The sequence below is a fragment of the Meles meles genome, chromosome 6 (assembly GCF_922984935.1).
Source record: "Meles meles chromosome 6, mMelMel3.1 paternal haplotype, whole genome shotgun sequence".
NCBI classification, from domain to species: Eukaryota; Metazoa; Chordata; class Mammalia; order Carnivora; family Mustelidae; genus Meles; species Meles meles.
The window spans coordinates 124,621,928-124,641,341 of record NC_060071.1 but is presented as its reverse complement, the minus strand read 5'-3'; the positions used below and the strand labels follow the sequence as shown (position 1 = coordinate 124,641,341).

General features: G+C 38.1%; 1 protein-coding gene across 2 annotated transcripts in view; it reads right to left on the bottom strand.

Moving 5' to 3' along the window:
• GALC (galactosylceramidase) overlaps positions 1-19,414 on the bottom strand; it is a 66,477-nt gene that overhangs the window by 24,742 nt on the left and 22,321 nt on the right. Inside the window, exons 8-10 of one of the 2 annotated variants that reach the window (XM_046009939.1) lie at positions 7,036-7,191; positions 3,712-3,905; positions 1,704-1,831 (exon numbers count right to left, since the gene is read on the bottom strand). In XM_046009939.1, the coding sequence (XP_045865895.1) occupies positions 1,704-1,831; positions 3,712-3,905; positions 7,036-7,191 (478 nt within the window). The remainder of the gene's footprint in view (positions 1-1,703; positions 1,832-3,711; positions 3,906-7,035; positions 7,192-19,414) is intronic. The other variant, XM_046009940.1, reaches the window with a different exon arrangement.

Below are 19,414 nucleotides of genomic sequence, written 5' to 3'. Positions count from 1 at the left end.
AAAGTACAAATGAATAAACTGGACTTCATAAAAATTAAAAACTCCTGCTCCTCCACAGACACTGTTAACAAAAGGAAAAGAAAAGCTACAGACCGGGAAATTATCTTTACGAACCATGTATCTGTAAAGGACTTGGACCCAGAATATGTAACGCATAAAGAATTCTCAAAATCCAACAATAAGAAAAAGCCAACAAAAATAGGCAAAAGACTTAAACACACACTTCACCAAAGAAGACACATGAAGCCCAAGCACATGAAAAGCTCAACATCATCAGTCAGTAGGGAAATGCAAGCTAAAGCCAAAATAAAGTGCTATATCAAATATACTATGACTGAAATTTTTATAACTGATCACAGCAAGTGTTCACAATGATAAAGAAAAAATAGAACTCCAATTATGCTGCTGATGGAGATTTAAAACAGGATAACCATTTTGGAGAAGAGTTTGGCAGCTTCCTAAAAAGCTAAACAGAAGCATATCATTTATTACCCAGCCAATCCATTCCTATGTCTTTACCCAAAAGAAAAGACATAGATTGCCCTAGAAAGCCTGTGCACAAATGTTCATAGCTTTCCGTGTAGTAGCCAGAAAGTAGAAACAAGCCAAACATCTACCCACAAGTGCATAGATTAAAAAAAACTATGGTGTGTCCTTACAATGGAATACTACTTAGCAACAGGTATATCACAACGTGGATAATCTCAAAATAATTACCCTGAGTGAAAGCAGCAAGATAAAAAACAGTACATACTGAACTGGTTCCATGGAGACAAAACTCTAGAAAATGCAAACTAATCTATAGTGACAAAAAGTAATGATCAGGGAAGTCACAAGGTATGAGGAGAAGTGGGACAGAGGGAATATTTAACAAGGGACATGAGTACTCTTTGGGGGGCTTATCTAGATTGTGACGATGGTTTATTGAGCATTTACCTACTGTAAATCATAAAATTGTGCACATTAATTATGTGTTTGAAGGGGACCAGAATATGCCACCAAAAATAGGCCACTTTGGTATAAATATTATTTAAAGTTGAAGGTATTTGAGATTCAAAGGATGCCGGGACAAAGTCTTCTCTGAGCTTCCCTTAGCTTACTCAGAGCAGCAACTTCTGGGAAGTAAGACTGCCACAAATGCATCTACTCTGTAGGATGGAGTCACTCCCAGAAAGGAGAAATGGGAATAAAACCTACCCCCAAATCCCTTCTACATAGGGTTTTTTACAGTCCTGAAGGAGAGGGAAAGACTGCTCTCCAGTATAGACATACAGTGTCACAATCATTCTTGTTTGTTCTCCTGAAAACCCATTTATCTTCCCAAAAAGTCATTTATTTTCTATTAAGTACCCTTTCTCCCCTTCTCCCTTACTTACTCCTCTAGGTATATAAAACCAAATTCTAACCACCCCTCAGGGTTACTCATCACTAAGCATCTCCCATGTGTATGCACATTGCTTGCACAAATAAACTTTTCTCCTGTGAATCTGGCATTTTTTTGACAGTTTAATATGTGGGGCCTGTTTCTGAACCTAAGAGGGTATAGGAAGTAGCTTCTTCCTCCCCTACGTGTTAATTGTCATACATCAATTACACTTTGGTAGAGCTGGGGTTTTTTAAAAAGGAAGTGCTTCATTGTGTTTTCTACTGTTTTTCTAATTCTAAGAGAGTCAGTTAATTCCATAAAAACAGCAAAGAATTACCATAGTTTCAACGATGATGGTGAGGTTACCTAGGCCATCAGTCAGGGCCACGTAGCTTCCTCCTTTCTCTAAGTGACCAACTGTCTTCAGGTAATACCAACCTGGTTGAGTGAATTGAGTGGTATGAGCTGTAGAAAAGCAGAGAAAGACCCAATAAAACAGTGATGGAAGAGTTTCTTTAAAAAATAAAGCTGTCTACTGGCTTGAATCTGATTAAGTCTAACAAGCTCTTTTTTATTTTAGAGAAAAATACATGCCAATGTCATGTTTCAACTTTTGAATAATTAATCCAGTTAAATAGCACAATTGTAGTAAGAATAACTATAGTTAGAATTACCACAAAAATAAATGAACTACACCATTAATTCAAGAGTATTATCTTTTTATCCCAAGAATAAAATAATCTCTTCTAAACTATTGTGCCTCTCTATTTAACTCATCCTAATATAACTACAAAAAATAAGACTAAAAATAGTTAATATTGCACTTCAAAAACTAAGCTTTATGATTTCAAACAAGTTTTATTTGCAGAATATATATTTACTGGGTACCTCCAAAGCTGGCTCTGAAAATGTACTGATCAATATTTCATGTCCCCTTCCTACCCCCAAAACACAGTGACAATATTAGCAGAGTACATTAGTTCACCTAGATAATGTGGGACAAACAATTACAAATTTAAGGGGTTAAGCAATGAGGACATACATACAAGCATATTTTTTAAAATATAATTTAGAGTTTAGAATAATGTTATGATTTCATGACTAACATCATGACTACAAATCCTTCTGAGGAAAATACATCAAATAAAAAATAAAATCCCCAAAATAAAGGTTTAAAAGAAAACAACTTCACTCCAAATTCAGATTTTTCCTATGAAAGCATCCTGCCTTTGAAGAAATGAATTTTTTTAAAGACTGCAGTTATGATGTTGAAACAAAATGGTCATAAGTGCTTTAATTTTTTTACTACAAAAATTATAGAAAGAACTTGAATATTATTCAACAGGATTTTTATTGTTTAAATTATATTCACTTTTAGCATGGTTATATCATTCATGAAAAAGTGGTAAGTGTCAACCACTGTCTGCATGATCTCAACCGTCCCTTGTGACTAATAACTGATACTGCAACAAAAATTTTGTTGCTACAGCCCTGCTGATTGTCTTTAAACTATTTTGAAACTTACGTAAGTGTAGATAACTGATGGATGTGTAAAGTGTCTCCTATCTGGCAAGGACTTCATTGATTTCCTCCCCTCCCTGCTATGGGAAACCCAACCTGTCTCCATTTGCAATTTATTCTCAAATTCCTTTACTCTAAATAAATTTGTACTGTTTTTTACTTCTCCTTTGAATTGATTGATTCATCTGCCTGGTTCCTACATAGCATGAGAAAAGTCTTTATCATGTGTTCATTTTTATGCGCACGTGAGTCATGATTTTACATTTTTCTTAAATTATCTATAATAATGCTCATCAGTATAAAGCCACAATATCTCACAGAACCTTTACATATACTTATTCCTTTAGTAATTCATTTGATTTTGTTAGCATTCTCATCAACATAACTATATTAATACAAAGCAACAAAATGTCTCCAAGACTAATTTTAAGACTTTTAGATACTTTTGAGTTGCAATAAGTGTTTACAAACACATCATTTCATTAGAAATTATCATAATTTATAATTATACATTTATCAACTATTTCATGTATTTGTCTCCATCACCAAATGATAAGCCTTTTCCCTCCTCTCTTTTCCCTTTCTTCTTCATTTCTAAGAGCCTGGTCTTAGGACAGCCAAGACTGAAATATAAAAAGTAATTATCCAAAAGGCTCTTAGAGAACACTATGGCAAATCTTGCTTACAACAGAGACAAAACTTAGAACTTACACATGACACACACACACACACACACACACACATAATTAGTGTAATCCCTTCTGTTTTCTGCTTTTTCTCCTAGAGAGAAACCCGAGGCATGAGAGATGAAATCTGAACCATACCTGATACCCAGATAGGAGACTCTACTACATAGTGCCCACTCCACGGCTCCTGAGCGGTCATCAGCCCACATCGTCCGTAAGGCAACTGTTCATAGTAACTAGCCACCAGATTCCAAGCAATTGTGCTAAAAGGTTTATTTGAAAAAAGAGAAAGGCCAAAACAGCTTGTGATCAAAAGGTAAATGTCAAGAAGACTGTAGTAAAAAAAAAAAAAAGCCTTATTAGAATTTATATAAATATATGAGAAGGAGCAAAAATGACCACCCAAAACAAGAAAATATAAGTCACCTAAGTTCATTCACATTTTGAAAACTTCAGCGCTGGATCCATCTAGGTATTTTTAATGGTGAATTGCATAATTTAAAAACACAAATGTATAAGGGATATATAATTTTTACTGAACAGTGGTGTAGCCAGAAGATGAATATGCTCTACCAGTACCAGACATGTCACAGATTTGAGTCAAATACAAATAAAGGCTTTATCCATACCTGCTTTCCCTTCGACAGTCAGCCTTCTTAATGCCCCAGTTTCATGACATAATTTTATGAACTTGACTCTGAGCTGCTGCAAAGTTTTACAATTGAGAACTCTTAGAGTCAGACTGCCTGGGTTCAAATCATGGTTCCACCACTAACCTCTCTGGACCTCAGTTTCATCGTCTGTAAAATGAGGATAACAGCCGTATCTAGCTCACATGATCACTGTGAGGAGTCACTGTATTAATGCCTGTAAAGTGTCTAGAACAAAGTCTGAGGTCTAATACTGCGATGATTCTGTCTCATCTACAAGATGGGTCAGCTTGCTGGTCTGCACTTTGGCCCACTCTTTGGGAATTCTATAGCTGGTACTGAACCCTGAAATAGTGTCTGTGGTTTTCAGGAAAATCCAAGGGGAAAAGGGAAGCTCTGGCTCCTGGTACTGCTGGGTTTCTCACAGCTCAAAAACTAAATAAATAAATAAAATTTAAAAAAAAACAAAAACAAAATGAAACAACAACAACAACAAAAAAAAAAAACCAGTAACAACAATAGGAAACCCAGAGCTTACCCTCAGAATTTCCCTTTTTTCTTACCAAGTCCCACCATAAAATGACTTTTTTAGGAAATCAAAGCCTTCTAATTCTGTCAACACAACGTAGAAATAATAGCTCCAATTTTCAAAAAAAAATCCTTACTACCAGCAAAAACTAAGAGTTCTCCTGATTTTACCCCCGGATTACAAGATGCATAGTATCTTCTCTGACTAGCGATAGATACATAAACCAAAAACTACCTGACTAGCATTTTATTATATACACCAAAGTCTTTAAAATCTATATACCTCTCACCCTGATATTTATTCCCTTTCTAAGAATATACCCTAAGGAAATAATTATAGATGTGTACAAAGATATCTGTATACAATTGATCATTTCAATGTGTACAAAGCTGTCAACTTAAAATAGAAACAACTTCCATTTCTGGAAGAGAAGAACATTCAGTGAGGTATAAGACATTTTCTACATCATTGCTTCCCAAACTTGTGGGGCATCAGAATTGGCTGGGGCACCGATGACACCAGCAGAGTCTCAAAAGCCTTCTGGAGAGATTATGATTTAGCACACCTAGGCAGCCGCCAAGGCATCTTGACATCAGGTGCTTCTTGAGACAAGGCAAGTTTGGGAAACCATGTTCTATGTAACAGAATATACATAAGCATTAAAAATGATGAAATAGAAGTACACTCAAATATGGAAAAAAGGTTATAATGCCTTTTTTAATGAAAAGCAGCTTAATACTAAACATACAGTATGGTCTTAATTCTATATTAAAATTTCATACATATAAATATACATGGGAGGATATACACCAACATTTTTAAGGATGGTTACCTCAAGATGGCAAAAACATGGGTGATTTTGCTTCCTTCTTTGTACTTATATGCAGTTACTAAATTCTCTGTCATGAGTGTGCATTACTCTTAATACCAAATTAAGTTATTAGAACCAAACTCTTCATGATAAGCATCTTTTATTTTAAAAAGGGAAGAAAAAGAACAAAGGCTATAAAAAGAACATATCAGCTCACACTAACATCACAAAAATATGTACTGGCTTACTTTTGTTCTATTTATTATTGTTTCAGAAAGCAAATTTGAATCTATTATAGTTAATGCTTCTTAAAGCATTTAAGAAATGCTACCCTGAGAAATAAAAAGAGTAGTATTCTGGGGCGCCGGGGTGGCATCAGACTCTTGATTTTGACTCAGGTCATGATTTCAGGGTTGTGACAGCAAGCCCTACAATCTCAGGGTTGTAAGCATGGAGCCTGCTTAAAATTCTCTTTACCCTCTCTCTCTGCACCTCCCTGCCCCGTAAGCATGCACATGCGCATGCTTCCTCTCTCCCCACCACCAAAAAAAGCATTGTGCTCTCTCCTAAGAGATAGTTATACAAATTAAGTGATTCTATGAGGAATCAGTCAGGCAGATTGGCAAGTGGATAGTCCATAAGACCACTTGCCTGGTCTTTTCAAAAGGTTGCAGTCATAAAAAATAGGGAAGGAAAGAGGGGCACCTGGGTGGCTCAGTCAGTTAAGCTTCTGCCTTTGGCTCAGGTCATGATCCCAGGGCCCTGGGATCGAGCCCCATGTCAGTCAGGCTCCCTGCTCAGTGTGGAGTCTGCTTCTCTGTCTTCCTATGTGCACCGCCCCCACTCGTGCTCTCTTGCTCCCTCTCAAATAAATAAATTCTTAAAAATAAAATTAGAGAAGGAAGGAAACCATTCTAGATTAAAAGAGATTGTAGGGCATGACATCTAAATGCAATGCAAGCTTGACTGGCTCTTAGTTTTTTTTTAAAAAAGGCTATAGATGATACCTTGAGGAATAATTAGGAAAATTTTAACATACACTAAGTAGCAGATATTTTTTAAAGTGCTCTTATGCTCTTATGCATCAAAATGATATAGTGATCATGTAGGAGAATATCCTTTATGTTTTAGGACCACATGCTAAAATCTTTAGGGGTGAAGTGTTATGATATCTATAATTTATAATTGTTCATTAAAAGAGATACATAACATCAAAAATCATAGAACTGCATAAATTTTACTATAAATTATATCTCAATAAGCCTGACTTTATTCAATGCAGACAATATTCAAATATAAAAAAACAGATAAGCTTAGGTATAGATAGAGGTACAGATAAAGCTAATAAACCAAAATGTTTACAATCATTGAATCTAGGTTGTGAGAATATGGGAGCCTATTGTACTTTTTCTACTTATTGTGTTTTTTAAATTTTTCATAATAAAAACCTTTAAAAGTTTTCAGTAACTTACGCAGTCATGTAGCCATTGATATAATTCTGATTCAATATGCGGCCCAAGCAGCCTGCACCCACATCATTATTTAAGGTGCTAAAATCTTCAGAAGACCAAAGCTTCTTCTTAGTCAACTTCGCATCCTTTACTGTGTGGGTCCCAGGATAATGAGCTCTAGAAAAGAAAGCATGGAAATGGGAAAAGGCGGAACATGCCCTTATATCTATTTGTTGAGTGAATAAAAACACATGTCCTCACCACTGTTTTCTATTTTAAAACAATGGGCAGCTTGTGAGTAGATGTCACACCAACTAGAAGCCCCCGCTTCCCATTCTTTTGTCTCCGGATGCCCTTAAAATGTGATAAGCCTAAGGAAGGAAGATCACCAGTGTGAGACATTTCTGTTTCTAGAAACCATAACATGGATGGAAACACGTTGACAGAGACAGCAGAGGAGGTCACAGCCTAGAACACTCCAAGAGATGAATCAGATGGAGAGAGTATTCAGACTTCCCAGAGGAAGTAGAGAACTCAGAACAGAAGAAAGGAGTATGAAGGAAGCAAAAAATAAGATTAATGAGACTACTGTATACCTACCCCTGAGTAGAGAGAGAAAAAAAAACAGCTTGGTATTTTCCCAGGCAAAAACAAAAAGTCAAAAACAACCGAAGTCCAGAGAGTTATTTCTTGAATAAAAAGAAGACACTATCTTAGGTAAACTACAAACTATCACCCCAAAGCAGTGGTGGTTCTTAACCCTGGTGATTCTGCTGGTGGAGAAGGAAGGGCCAAGCAGGATTTGCTACTCCCACCCTACAGTGCACAGAGCAGGTCCTCACAACAAAGAACCACCCAGGGAAAATATCAAAAGTACAGAGGACGAGAACCCCTCCCTTATTCCATCATAGAAGAAAAGTCAGTCAAAGTATAAGTGTGTATTTATTATTCTGAGTAAAATACTGCCTTAATGATGATTTTGGAAGTTACTGATTACTGAATAAAAACAATTAAGAAATATCAAATAGAAATAGAAAATGATGGCCAGTTGACACAAGAACAGGAGAGCACATCAGCTAAGTGACTTTAGGCACATGAGTGTATACTTTCTAGGACAATTATTTACAGAAAATTTAATAATGCGAGCAGAATAATGGGGACAGGATTAAATCATAATTCTAAACTTTGTAGTTTGGTGTCGCAGTATTCATTACATTAAAGAAATGAAGACCTATTTTGGTTTGTACTTATTTAATTCCATTTAGGTCATGAATCTTTCAAAAAAAAAAGTCCCATTTGGGAATTCATTCTACCTCATGAAGATGAATTAGGGCACAGCATCAATTTGGCATTTCAGGATTTCATGAGGAAGAAAAGAACATGAAACAAACAAGAGAGGACATAAGAAGGATTCGAGAAAAATTAGGTAACAGAAGATGTTGCCGCAACAGCGAACTCTGCTGAAAACAGACATCTGATTCAGTGCGTAAATCTGTGATTTACACACACACTACCTACAGAGACCTCAAGGGTAGGCTAGCACCTAATAGGGTTAAGAAATTATTATTCTGACACCACAATGCCCAACATGTGAAGTCTGTTACCGACCTTAGTAACAATTTTAACAAATTTTTACATTTTAGTTTCACAAGAATGAAGCCAAAATATCTCAGAACCAAATATCCTAGAACTTCATTCTATGATCATGATATCCAGCCACATACTAGTATTAAGATTCATCCCAGTGTTACTCAGCCAAATGTATGCTTGGTCTATCTCTGGTCAAATATACTTGCAGAATAAAGTAAAAGCCTGGGGGCACCTGGGCGGCACGGTCAGTTAAGCGTCAGCTCTTGGTTTCAGCTCAGGTTGTGATCTCTACCTCAGCGTTGTGGGATTGAGCCCCACAAAGGGCTCTGCGCTGAGTTCAGAGATGGCTTGAGACTCTCTCCCTCTCCTTCTGCCCCGCCTTGCCATGCTCACTCTCACTCTCTCTCTACAACAAATTAATAAATCTTAAAAAGAAAAAAAAAGGAGGTAAAGTGAAAGCCTGGAAAGTAATATGCTATTGTGTTACGAATGATCTCCAGATTTTAGGATTCTGAGTAAGTTCTATCTTTACAAGGTTTCTACCTTTTCCACATTTTTTATAGTCATGAATATTGTTTATTATCTAAAAAAGTATCTCTTTTAAAGTTACAGATAACTAAGAGATCCAAGCACAATACTGTTGACAGTTTAAACCAACAGAATATGAGGTGAGCAACACGTGTATAATTTTAAATTTTGTAGCAGCTGCATTTAAACAAAGCAAAAGGGAAATTTTCCAGATATACTTTGTTTAACCCAATGTATCCAAAATATTATCATTCAACATGTAGTCAACATAAAAAACTAATAACATTTAACATTTTTAAAATATCAAATCTTTAAAAGCCAGTGTCTACTTTACACTTACAACACACCTAAATTCAGACTAGCCACTTTTCAAGTGCCCCTTAGCTAACTGTGGCTAGTGGTTACCGAATTAGACCATACAGGTCTAAACTCTTCACAGTTTCAGAAATATGTAGCCAATAATCCTATCAGGAATGGCAGAGTCTCATGGGGAGGATAAGCTGCCCGACGAAAGTCCACACTGATGAAGGCAGGTATACTCAGGGTTAGGGAGAGACAACAGATAGGCAATAAGGAGAATTGGGCCCAGAAGGAGCAGTTCCCAGAAGGCACTATGAAAACAGGAGCTTCCACAGTGTAGGCCAAGTACAATGTGAAGACGGCAAGGAGATCTACACTTCCTAGGGAGGGGGGCAGCCAAAGAATGAAAAACTCCTGAACAAAATCTTATTATTCCACAATAACCTGAATTTGGAAACAATCCAAATGACCACTAACAAAGAACAGATGGATAAATTGTGACTTATTCCTATTTTTAGTATATGTGCTGCCGAAGCGAGCACAAATTGGGACTTATTCCTACAACTGAATGCAAAACAGGAATTAAAGGAACCATGTCTATACCTGGAAGTAAGAGTTAATCTCAAGAATACAATGTTGACCAAAATAATAGATACTCAATGATGCCATTTTCTTTTAAGATTTTATTTATTTGAAAGACAGAGAATGAGTGAGAGAGAGCACAAGCCAACAGGGAGAGGCAGAGGGAGAAGGAGAAGCAGACTCCCCACTGAGCAGGGAGCGTGATGCAGGGCTCCATCCCAGGACCCTGGGATCATGACCTGAGTTGAAGGCAGATGCTCAACTGACTGAGCCACCCAGGTGTCCCTCTATGATGCCATGTAAATAAAGTATTTTTTATTTCAAATCAATTAGCCAGGGGTGCCTGCGTGGCTCAGTCGTTAAGCGCCTGCCTTCACTCAGGTCATGATCCCAGGACCCTGGGATAGAGCCCCATACTGGGCTCCCTGCCCAGCAGGAAGCCCACTTTTCCCTCTCACACTCCCCCTGCTTGTGTTCCCTCTCTCGTCACTCTCTCTATCAAATATATACACAAAATCTTTTTTAAAATTTTAAATTAAAAAATAAAATCAATTAGCTAAACAGACACATGAAAAACCGCTCATCATCATTAGCCATCAGGGAAATTCAAATCAAAACCATATTGAGATACCACCTTAGACCAGCAGAATGGCAAAAATTGACAAGACAAAAACAATAAATGTTGGAGAGGTTGTGGAGAAAGGGGAACCCTCTTACACTGTTGGTGGGAAGGCAAATTGGCACAGCCACTTTGGAAAACAGTGTGGGGGTTCGTCAAAAAGTTAAAAATAGAGCTACCCTATGACCCAGCAGTTGCGCTGCTGGGTATTTACCCCAAAGATACAGATGTAGTGAAAAGAAGGGCCATATGCACCCCAACGTTCATAGCAGCAATGTCCACAAAAGCCAACGTGTGGAAAGAGCCAAGATGCCTTTCAACAGATGAATGGATAAAGATGTGGTCCATATATACAATGGAATATTACTCAGCCACCAGAAAGGATAAATACCTAACTTTTGCATCAACATGGACAAGACTGGAGGAAAATATGCTAAGTGAAATAAGGCAGGCACAGGAAGTTAATTATCATATGGTTTCACTTCTTTGTGGAACATAGGAATAGCACGAAGGACATTAGGAGAAGGAAGGGAAAAATGAAGGGGATGAAGGGGGGGAAATCAGAGAGGGAGACGAACCATGAGAGGCTATGGACTCCAAGAAACAAACTGAGGGTTTTAGAGGGGAGGAGAGTGGGGGGGAAGAGTTACGCCAGTGATAGGTATTAAGGAGGACAGGTATTACGTGGAGCACTGGGTATTAGAGAAAAACAATGAATCATGGAACACTATGTCAAAAACTAATGATGTACTACTGTATGGTAACTAACATAACGTAATAAAAAAATAAAAATAAAAATAAAATAAATTAGCCAACATATAGTACATCATTACTTTCAGATGTAGAGCTCAGTAGTGCATCAGTTGCATATAACACCCAGTTCTCATCACATCACATGCCCTCAAAATAAAGTTTTTAAACAGGGAAAATTAGTCTACAGTGTTAGGGCTAACATGAGTAGTTGCCTTTGGGACCAGAGGAGAGGCCAATGATTAGAAAGCTTTCCAAGGGAAGAGTTGCTCAGATACTGATGATTTTCTATTTCTTGACCTGGGTGGTGGTGATGCAGTTATATTCACTTTGTGACAATTCATTATGCCATATTCTTACGATTTATATATTTTTATATATGCATGTTGGTATGTGTATATATGATGTTATCCTTTGTTAAGGAGATGAGATTGTTAGACAACAGAAGTATAGGAAACTAAAATGAGAGAATTCCATAATTATTATAAAAAACACATTTTAGAAATGAAGAAAGGGCAAAGAAACACAAGATAGAATAGACCTTGTGGAAAACACAATAAGGAAAATAGAGGATAGCAAGGATAAAAGTATAGAGAATCAAAGAGAAATAAAGAGATAACAATGGTTTGAGAGAAACAGAGAACAAAGGTAATATGCAAACAAGATCCAAAATGCATTACTGGGTATTCTAAAAGGAAAACCAAAGCAATGGAGCAGGATAATTACTTAAATTAAGATTTAAGTAAATCCTGGGGTGCCTGGGTGGTTCGGTGGGTTAAAGCCTCTGCCTTCGGCTCAGGTCACTATCCCGGGGTCCTGGGATGGAGCCCTGCAACGGGCTCTCTGCTCAGCAGGGAGCCTGCTTCCCCCTCTCTCTCTGCCTACTTGTGATCTCTGTCTGCGAAATAAATAAAATTCACAAAAAAAAAATTTAAGTGAATTTTATTGAAATAAGAAAACACTTAAATACAGATAGTGAAAAGGCACATAATACGTACTGGAAATGTTAAAGAGTATAACGACTAGATTTAAAAGTTAAGGAAAAATATTCTTTGAATATACAGGAATTGTGCCAAGTCATTTATAAGGAAGAAAAAAATAAGTCTCATCAAGGATAACACACTTGAGAACGGCAGAACCATAAAGTCAAAGGGCACCTTGTAGAACAGAGTTGCTCAATCTTCCTATACACTGTTTTGTACTTTTACTCAAGAAATAAGCAACTATCTTGCTTAAACTACATTCTGTTTTGGTCTATGAGAACAATTTAAAACAATTTAAATAATATCCTAACACATGGAAGCTAGAGATGGAGATGTTGGACATAGTTCAGATGACCCAAGAAGCCAGGATATAGTTTCAATTATCCCCCCATGGAAATAGAACTAATTCCTTTCACTGGAATATAAGATAAGCATACCTACAAAGGATATTTGCTATTCTTGGAGACAGTTTCATTAACTAATATGAGGCTTTTTCTATTATCTCCATTCTGCAAAGTTAAGGAATTCCAGGAGCAAAATAGAATGTTTACACAAAAAATAGGAAATACTGTTTAGAGGCCTCAGACTACAAATAATGTAGTGGCACAAAGAAAAAGCGTATATTTTACTTCCATATAATCATCCCAAGTTGAGAATCAAGGTTGGTGGAAGCAGCACTTCATCTTCTTCTTGATCAAATGGTGGCCTAGGATTTCAGCCAGTAGGAAGGAAAAGGGGTAGAAGAGAGTGTACCCAATATCCTACAGTATAAACCCTCAGGTGTTACTTATCAATTGTGCTCTCATTTCATCACCAGAAACTTAATCCTATTGTCCTATCTTAACTGCCAAGAATGCTGAGAGTCTTGACTTGGGCCCAGGAAGAACAGGATAGGTTTTGGTAGACCACCAGCAGCTGCTTCTGCATTAAGGTAAGTGAGAGGTCTAAGAGAGGGGGGAAACAACAACCAAAACAGAAAGAAAAGAGTCTAGCATCAGAATTCTCAACAGCAACATTTTATGTGAGTAACCAACAGCGTAAATTTTATGACATTCAAGGATTAAGAAAATGTGAGTCAGGGAGTTTATATCTAGCCAAACTGTCCTTCAAGTATAAAGGCCACAGACGATGAGTTAATAAACATGTAAGAGATCAAGAAATATTTTTTCCATTAGCACTTCCTGAAAAATATGACAAATAGTAAGCTTCTGACACCCAAGAATCTAAGGAAAAAACTTCAGCAAAAGACCTGAAGGTGAACATTGCATATTCTTCATGGTAGAACTAGACTAAAAGAGTAATTTAGTACATAAATAGTACATGTTCTTTTTTTTTTTTTTTAATTTATCTGAGAGAGAGAGAGAATGCATGAGCCAAGGGAGGCACAGAGGAGCAGACTCCCCAATGAGCAGGGAGCCTGACATGGGACTCCAAGCCAGAGCCCTGAGATCACAGCCAGAGCTGAAGGCGACGCTGAACCGACTGAGCCACCAGGTGCCCAAATGTTATGTGTTCTGATAATGGGTAACTAATATAGCAGATGCAAAATAGGAGGAGGAGGAAAAGAAAATGAAATGTAAACAAAGTCTGGCAACTGGCTGGGAGTTGAAGGCTACAGCTTGCAGCTGACAATCAAGAGAGTAGAAGCTTAAGGTCATGTAAGAGTACAAAGATTAAGAAATTCTGGTAATTAAAATTCCATTGTAGGAGTGAGAAGGCAAGAAAGAGGAAGTTATGAAATAAGTTTCGCACTGCTTATAGTAAACCAACACACAATAACTACAAAGAAAAGGAACTAAGAGTATTAGTATGAACATTTTCTCAACTGCAGCACTAATGATATTTTGGCAGGATACTTCTTTGTTGTGGGGAATTTATCCTATGCTTGGGAGGATACTTAGAAACATCTCTGACCTCCACCCATCATGCCAGTACAATCATAAATATTCCCAGGCATTACCAAATGTTCCCTGGCAGGCACATTATCCCCAGCTGAGAACCACTGGTATAAAGGTATCAGTATAAATGCAATCCATAGAATCAAAAATCAAACCTTGCTAAGTAATAAAAAAGATACTTCCTTCCAAAAGAGCAAAGAAGGTGTGCCTGGGTGGCTCAGTGGGTTAAGCCTCTGCCTTCAGCTCAGGTCATGATCTCAGGGTCCTGGGATCGAGCCCCGCATCAGGCTCTCTGCTCTGCCAGGAATCTGCTTCCTCCTCTCTCTCTGCCTGACCCTCTCCCTACTTGTGATCTCTGTCTGTCAAATAAATAAATAAAATCTTAAAAAAAAAAAAAAGCAAAGAAAACAAATCACATAGCAAGATTTTGTTTTAGTATATACATAGTGTAAATAATTAAATAATAAGACAATATAGAGTATATCATTATATCATTAATTATATATGGTTTCAATAATATCTTTAAGTACAAACGAGTTTAAACCAAGCATTAAAATCAGAAGATTTTTAGAGCAGCAAAAAAAGCAAAATCTAAATCTATGCTTTATGCAAGCCACACACATAAAAAGAAATAACGTCAAGAGGTGAAGGATGAAAGTATGGGTGGAGATAGTTCAGGCAAATATAAGTGAAAAGAAAGCTGAGGTCTCTCTCTTAGTCATAGGCAAAGCAAAATTCATACCAAGAAACATAATGAGGCAAAGAATGACATTTTCTTTCCTTTTCTGGTTTTTTTTTTGGTCACCTCTGCACCCAACGTAGGGCTCAAACTCATGACCCCAAGATCAAAAGTCACATGTTCTTCCTCCTGAGCTAGCAAGGTACCCCCAAAGAATGTCATTTTCTAATGTCAACAGTTCAAAGATAAGATGATAAAGTAAGACATTAATACCTGTAACATAACACAGAGCAACTTTCAAAAGCATAAACTGCGTGAAACTGAAACCCACAAGTGAGAGGAAACTAACACTGGGTAACCCTGGATAGTTGAAGTGAACAAAATAATTAGGATACAGAATACCTACACAATGCAGTCACTAAGGTAGCTAATACACATTCAACCTTTATATCCTGATAAAAAAATATATCCTAATATATAATAAGACAAAAAGAAGCTTCTGGGAAAGTTTTTGAAAAAAAATTTTTAAATACATTTGGCATTAAATGACCACAGTGCAATGAAATGAGAAAATAAAACAGAGCTAAAGCAGTCCTCAAAGGAATACTTGTGAAATCAATGAAATAGAAACCAAAAAAACAATAGAACAAATCAATGAAACTAGGAACTGGTTCTTTGAAAGAATTAATAAGATTGATAAACCCCTGGCCAGACTTATCAAAAAGAAAAGAGAAAGGACCCAAATAAATAATGAATCATGAATGAAAGAGGAGAGATCACAACTAACACCAAGGAAATATAGACAATTATAAGAACATACTATGAGCAACTCTACGCCAACAAATTGGACAATCTGGAAGAAATGGATGCATTCCTAGAGACATATAAACTACCACAATTGAACCAGGAAGAAATAGAAAACCTGAACAGGCCAATAACCAGTAAGGAGATTGAAACAGTCACCAAAAATCTCCAAACAAACAAAAGCCCAGGGCCAGATGGCTTCCCAGGGGAATTCTACCAAACATTTATTTTTTTTTTTTTTTTTTTTTTTTTCAGAGAGAGAGATCACAAGTAGGCAGAGAGGCAGGCAGAGAGAGAGGAGAAAGCAGGCTCCCCGCGGAGCAGAGAGCCCGATGTGGGGCTCGATCCCAGGGTCCCAAGACCATGACCTGAGCCGAAGGCAGCGGCTTAATCCACTGAGCCACCCAGGCGCCCCTCTACCAAACATTTAAAGAAGAACTAATTCCTATTCTCCTGAAACTGTTCCAAAAAATAGAAATGGAAGGAAAACTTCCAAACTCATTTTATGAGGTCAAAGGAATAACTTGCTTTGTCAGATGCCCATATCAATAAAGATACAATGAATTAAACAACTAACTTTTTCATGAAGACACAGCAAAACTCAGAGCTTCATTCAAATATTTTTTCCTAGACAAATATATTCAAAAATTAATACAACTTTGTTTTCCCCTCAAGACTTGAGCTTCTTATGAAACTTTTAACAATAAAGGCAAAAAACTATATTCTAATTTCAATGTATGAAATGTTTAAATACATCTTCCTTTTCTTGCCAAAAATAAATAAATACATAAATAATCCTAAATCTAACCTAATAATGCTTTTGTCAATTTCCAATAAGAAACAGAACAGATTGGGCAGGTTAAACTAAATTGCAAGGATGAAACTATTAAATCCCAGACTGTGAGACACTTTACAGGACAAACAATCCAGTTTCTTTGACAAATGAAAGGGAATAAAAAGATGGGGCAGCGCACCTGGGTGGCTCAGTCGGTGAAGCATCTGATCCCGGGGTCCTGGGATTGAGCCCTATACTGGGCTCTCTGCTCAGCAGGGAGCCTGCTTCTCCCTCTTCCTGCCGCTCCCCCTGCTTGTTACTTTCTTTGTCAAATAAATAAATAAAATCTTTAAAAAAAAAGGTTGGGGCAGGAACGGAAAAAATCAGAAGAGACTTAAACACCAATCAATCACAATGGATCCAGATTCAATTAAAACTATAAAATAACAGGGGCGCCTGGGTGGCTCAGTGGGTTAAAGCCTCTGCCTTCGGCTCAGGTCATGATCACAGGGTCCTGGGATCGAACCCCGCATCGGGCTCTCTGCTCCGCAGGGAGCCTGCTTCCTCCTCTCTCTCTGCCTGCCTCTCTGTCTAGATGGAATTTCTCTCTGTCAAATAAATAAAATTAAAAAAAAAACTATAAAATAACAGGAACAAATACTTGATAATCTCAAGAAACTGTTACATTTTTGGATGTAATATTGGTATCGTTTATGGTAAAAAAAAAAAGGGGGGGGGCGCCTGGGTGGCTCAGTGGGTTAAGCCTCTGCCTTCGGCTCAGGTCATGATCACAGGGTCCTGGGATCGAGCCCCACATTGGCTCTCTGCTCAGCAGGGAGCCTGCTTCCCCCCATCTCCCTCTGCCTGCCTCTCTACCTACTTGTGATCTGTCGGTCAAATAAAATAAAATCTTAAAAAAAAAAAAAGAAAAAAAAATCTTTAAAGATGCATGGTAAAATTTTTATGAAAGAAATAACGTAATGTGTGGGATTTGCTTCAGAATAATGCGGGAGGAAGAAGAAAAACTGTAAGCAGAAAGAGGTAGGCGCCCCCAGAAACAGAAAGACAAGCTTTCTCGACATGAGAAATGTCATCTTGGGCCCCCAGCCATCTTGCCATCTATGCCTGACTGGCACTACTTGCCCAAAGCACATTTCTTGCAGAACTTCCTGAGATATGTTGAAATTGCAGAACAACAGATCCTGGTAGATAACAATTTTAAGGAAACCATAAAATGTAAGCACAAACAGCCACTATCAGGCCAGGAGATAACCTAATCATATCAGGAACAATAAATCAGTGGTAAATCTTTCAGTTCTGGTTTAAAAATAAAGACTGACCTGACTATCTTTGCAGAATCTGGACGGTTTTGAGTGCTCAGATACCAGGAACTGATCATCTGACCCTCATGACTTGGGCTCTGTCACTTTAAGATGACTTCTTCCCCCATTACATGTTGAATGCCCCACTAAATAAGCCCCATCACCTAAAACTTCCTCAGTTTTGTTGTTCAAGGAGACCCTGCTTTGGAAACATTCCTGGTGTTCTCCTTTACTTGCTGAAGGTAAAACCCTTCTTTTTTTTTTTTTTTATCCTTTGGCTTGGTGTGTCTTTTGGCTCCACACACATTAAAAGATGCAACCCTAGTTTCAGGTAACAGAATGGACAGGATATGGATGGAGAACTGGCCATGGGGGTCACACTTAAGGAGGCTGAGTTATAGAGGAGGAGTCAAGATGGTGGAGAAGTAGCAGCCTGAGACTACATCAGGTAGCAGGAGATCAGCTCGATAGCTTATCTAAACATTGCAAACACCTACAAATCCAATGGGAGAGCGAAGAGAAGAAGAACAGCAACTCTAGAAACAGAAAATCAACCACTTTCTGAAGGGTAGGACTGGCGGAGAAGTGAATCTAAAACGACGGGAAGATAGACCGCGGGGGGAGGGGCCGGCTCCCGGCAAGCGGCGGAGGAACGGAGCACAAAATCAGGACTTTTAAAAGCCTGTTCCACTGAGGGACATTGCTCCAGAGGCTAAACCAGGGTGAAGCCCACGCGGGGTCAGCGTGGCCCCAGGTCCCGCAGGGTCACAGAAGGATCGGGGGTGTCAGAGTGTCGCAGAGCTCGCAGGTATTAGAACGGAGAAGCCGGCTGCAGAGACAGAGCCGAGGACTGAACTCTCAGCTCGGGGTTACCTTGAACTGGTCGCGGGCTGGGTGAGCTCGGAGCGCGGCTGGAGGCTGGGGATACGGGAGTGATTGGGTGCTGTCCTCTGGGGGTGCACTGAGGAGTGGGGCCCCAGGCTCTCGGCTCCTCCGGGCCGGAGACTAGGAGGCCGCAATTTTCATTCCCGTCCTCCGGAACTCTACGGAAAGCATTCAGGGAACAGAAGCTCCCAAAAGAGAACCGAGCAGATTACTTAGTCCGGCCGCCGGTAAGGGTGGTGCAATCCCGCCTCGGGCAAAGACACTTGAGAGTCACTACAAAAGGCCCCTCCCCCAGAAGATGAACAAAATATCCAGCCAGGACGAAGTTCATCTATCAAGGAAAGTAGGTTCATTTCCTAAGACAGCTGAGCAATTCCAGAGGAGGAGAAAGCAAAGCACGGAACTCATGGCTTTCTCCCCATGATTCTTTAGTCTTGCGGCTACTTCAATTTTTTTTTTCTTTTTTCTCTTTTTTCAATTTTTTTTCTTTTTTTTTTTTCTTCTTCTGCTAAATTTTTTAAAACTTTTACCCTTTTCTTTTTTAACGTTTTTTGACTAGTTTATCTAAATATATATATATTTTCTTTCTTTTTTATATTTTTTCTTTATTTGTTTTATTTTTTAAATTTTTTTCTTTTTTTTTCTTTTTTTTTTCTTTTTTTTTTTTTTTTCAGAACCTGTTTAT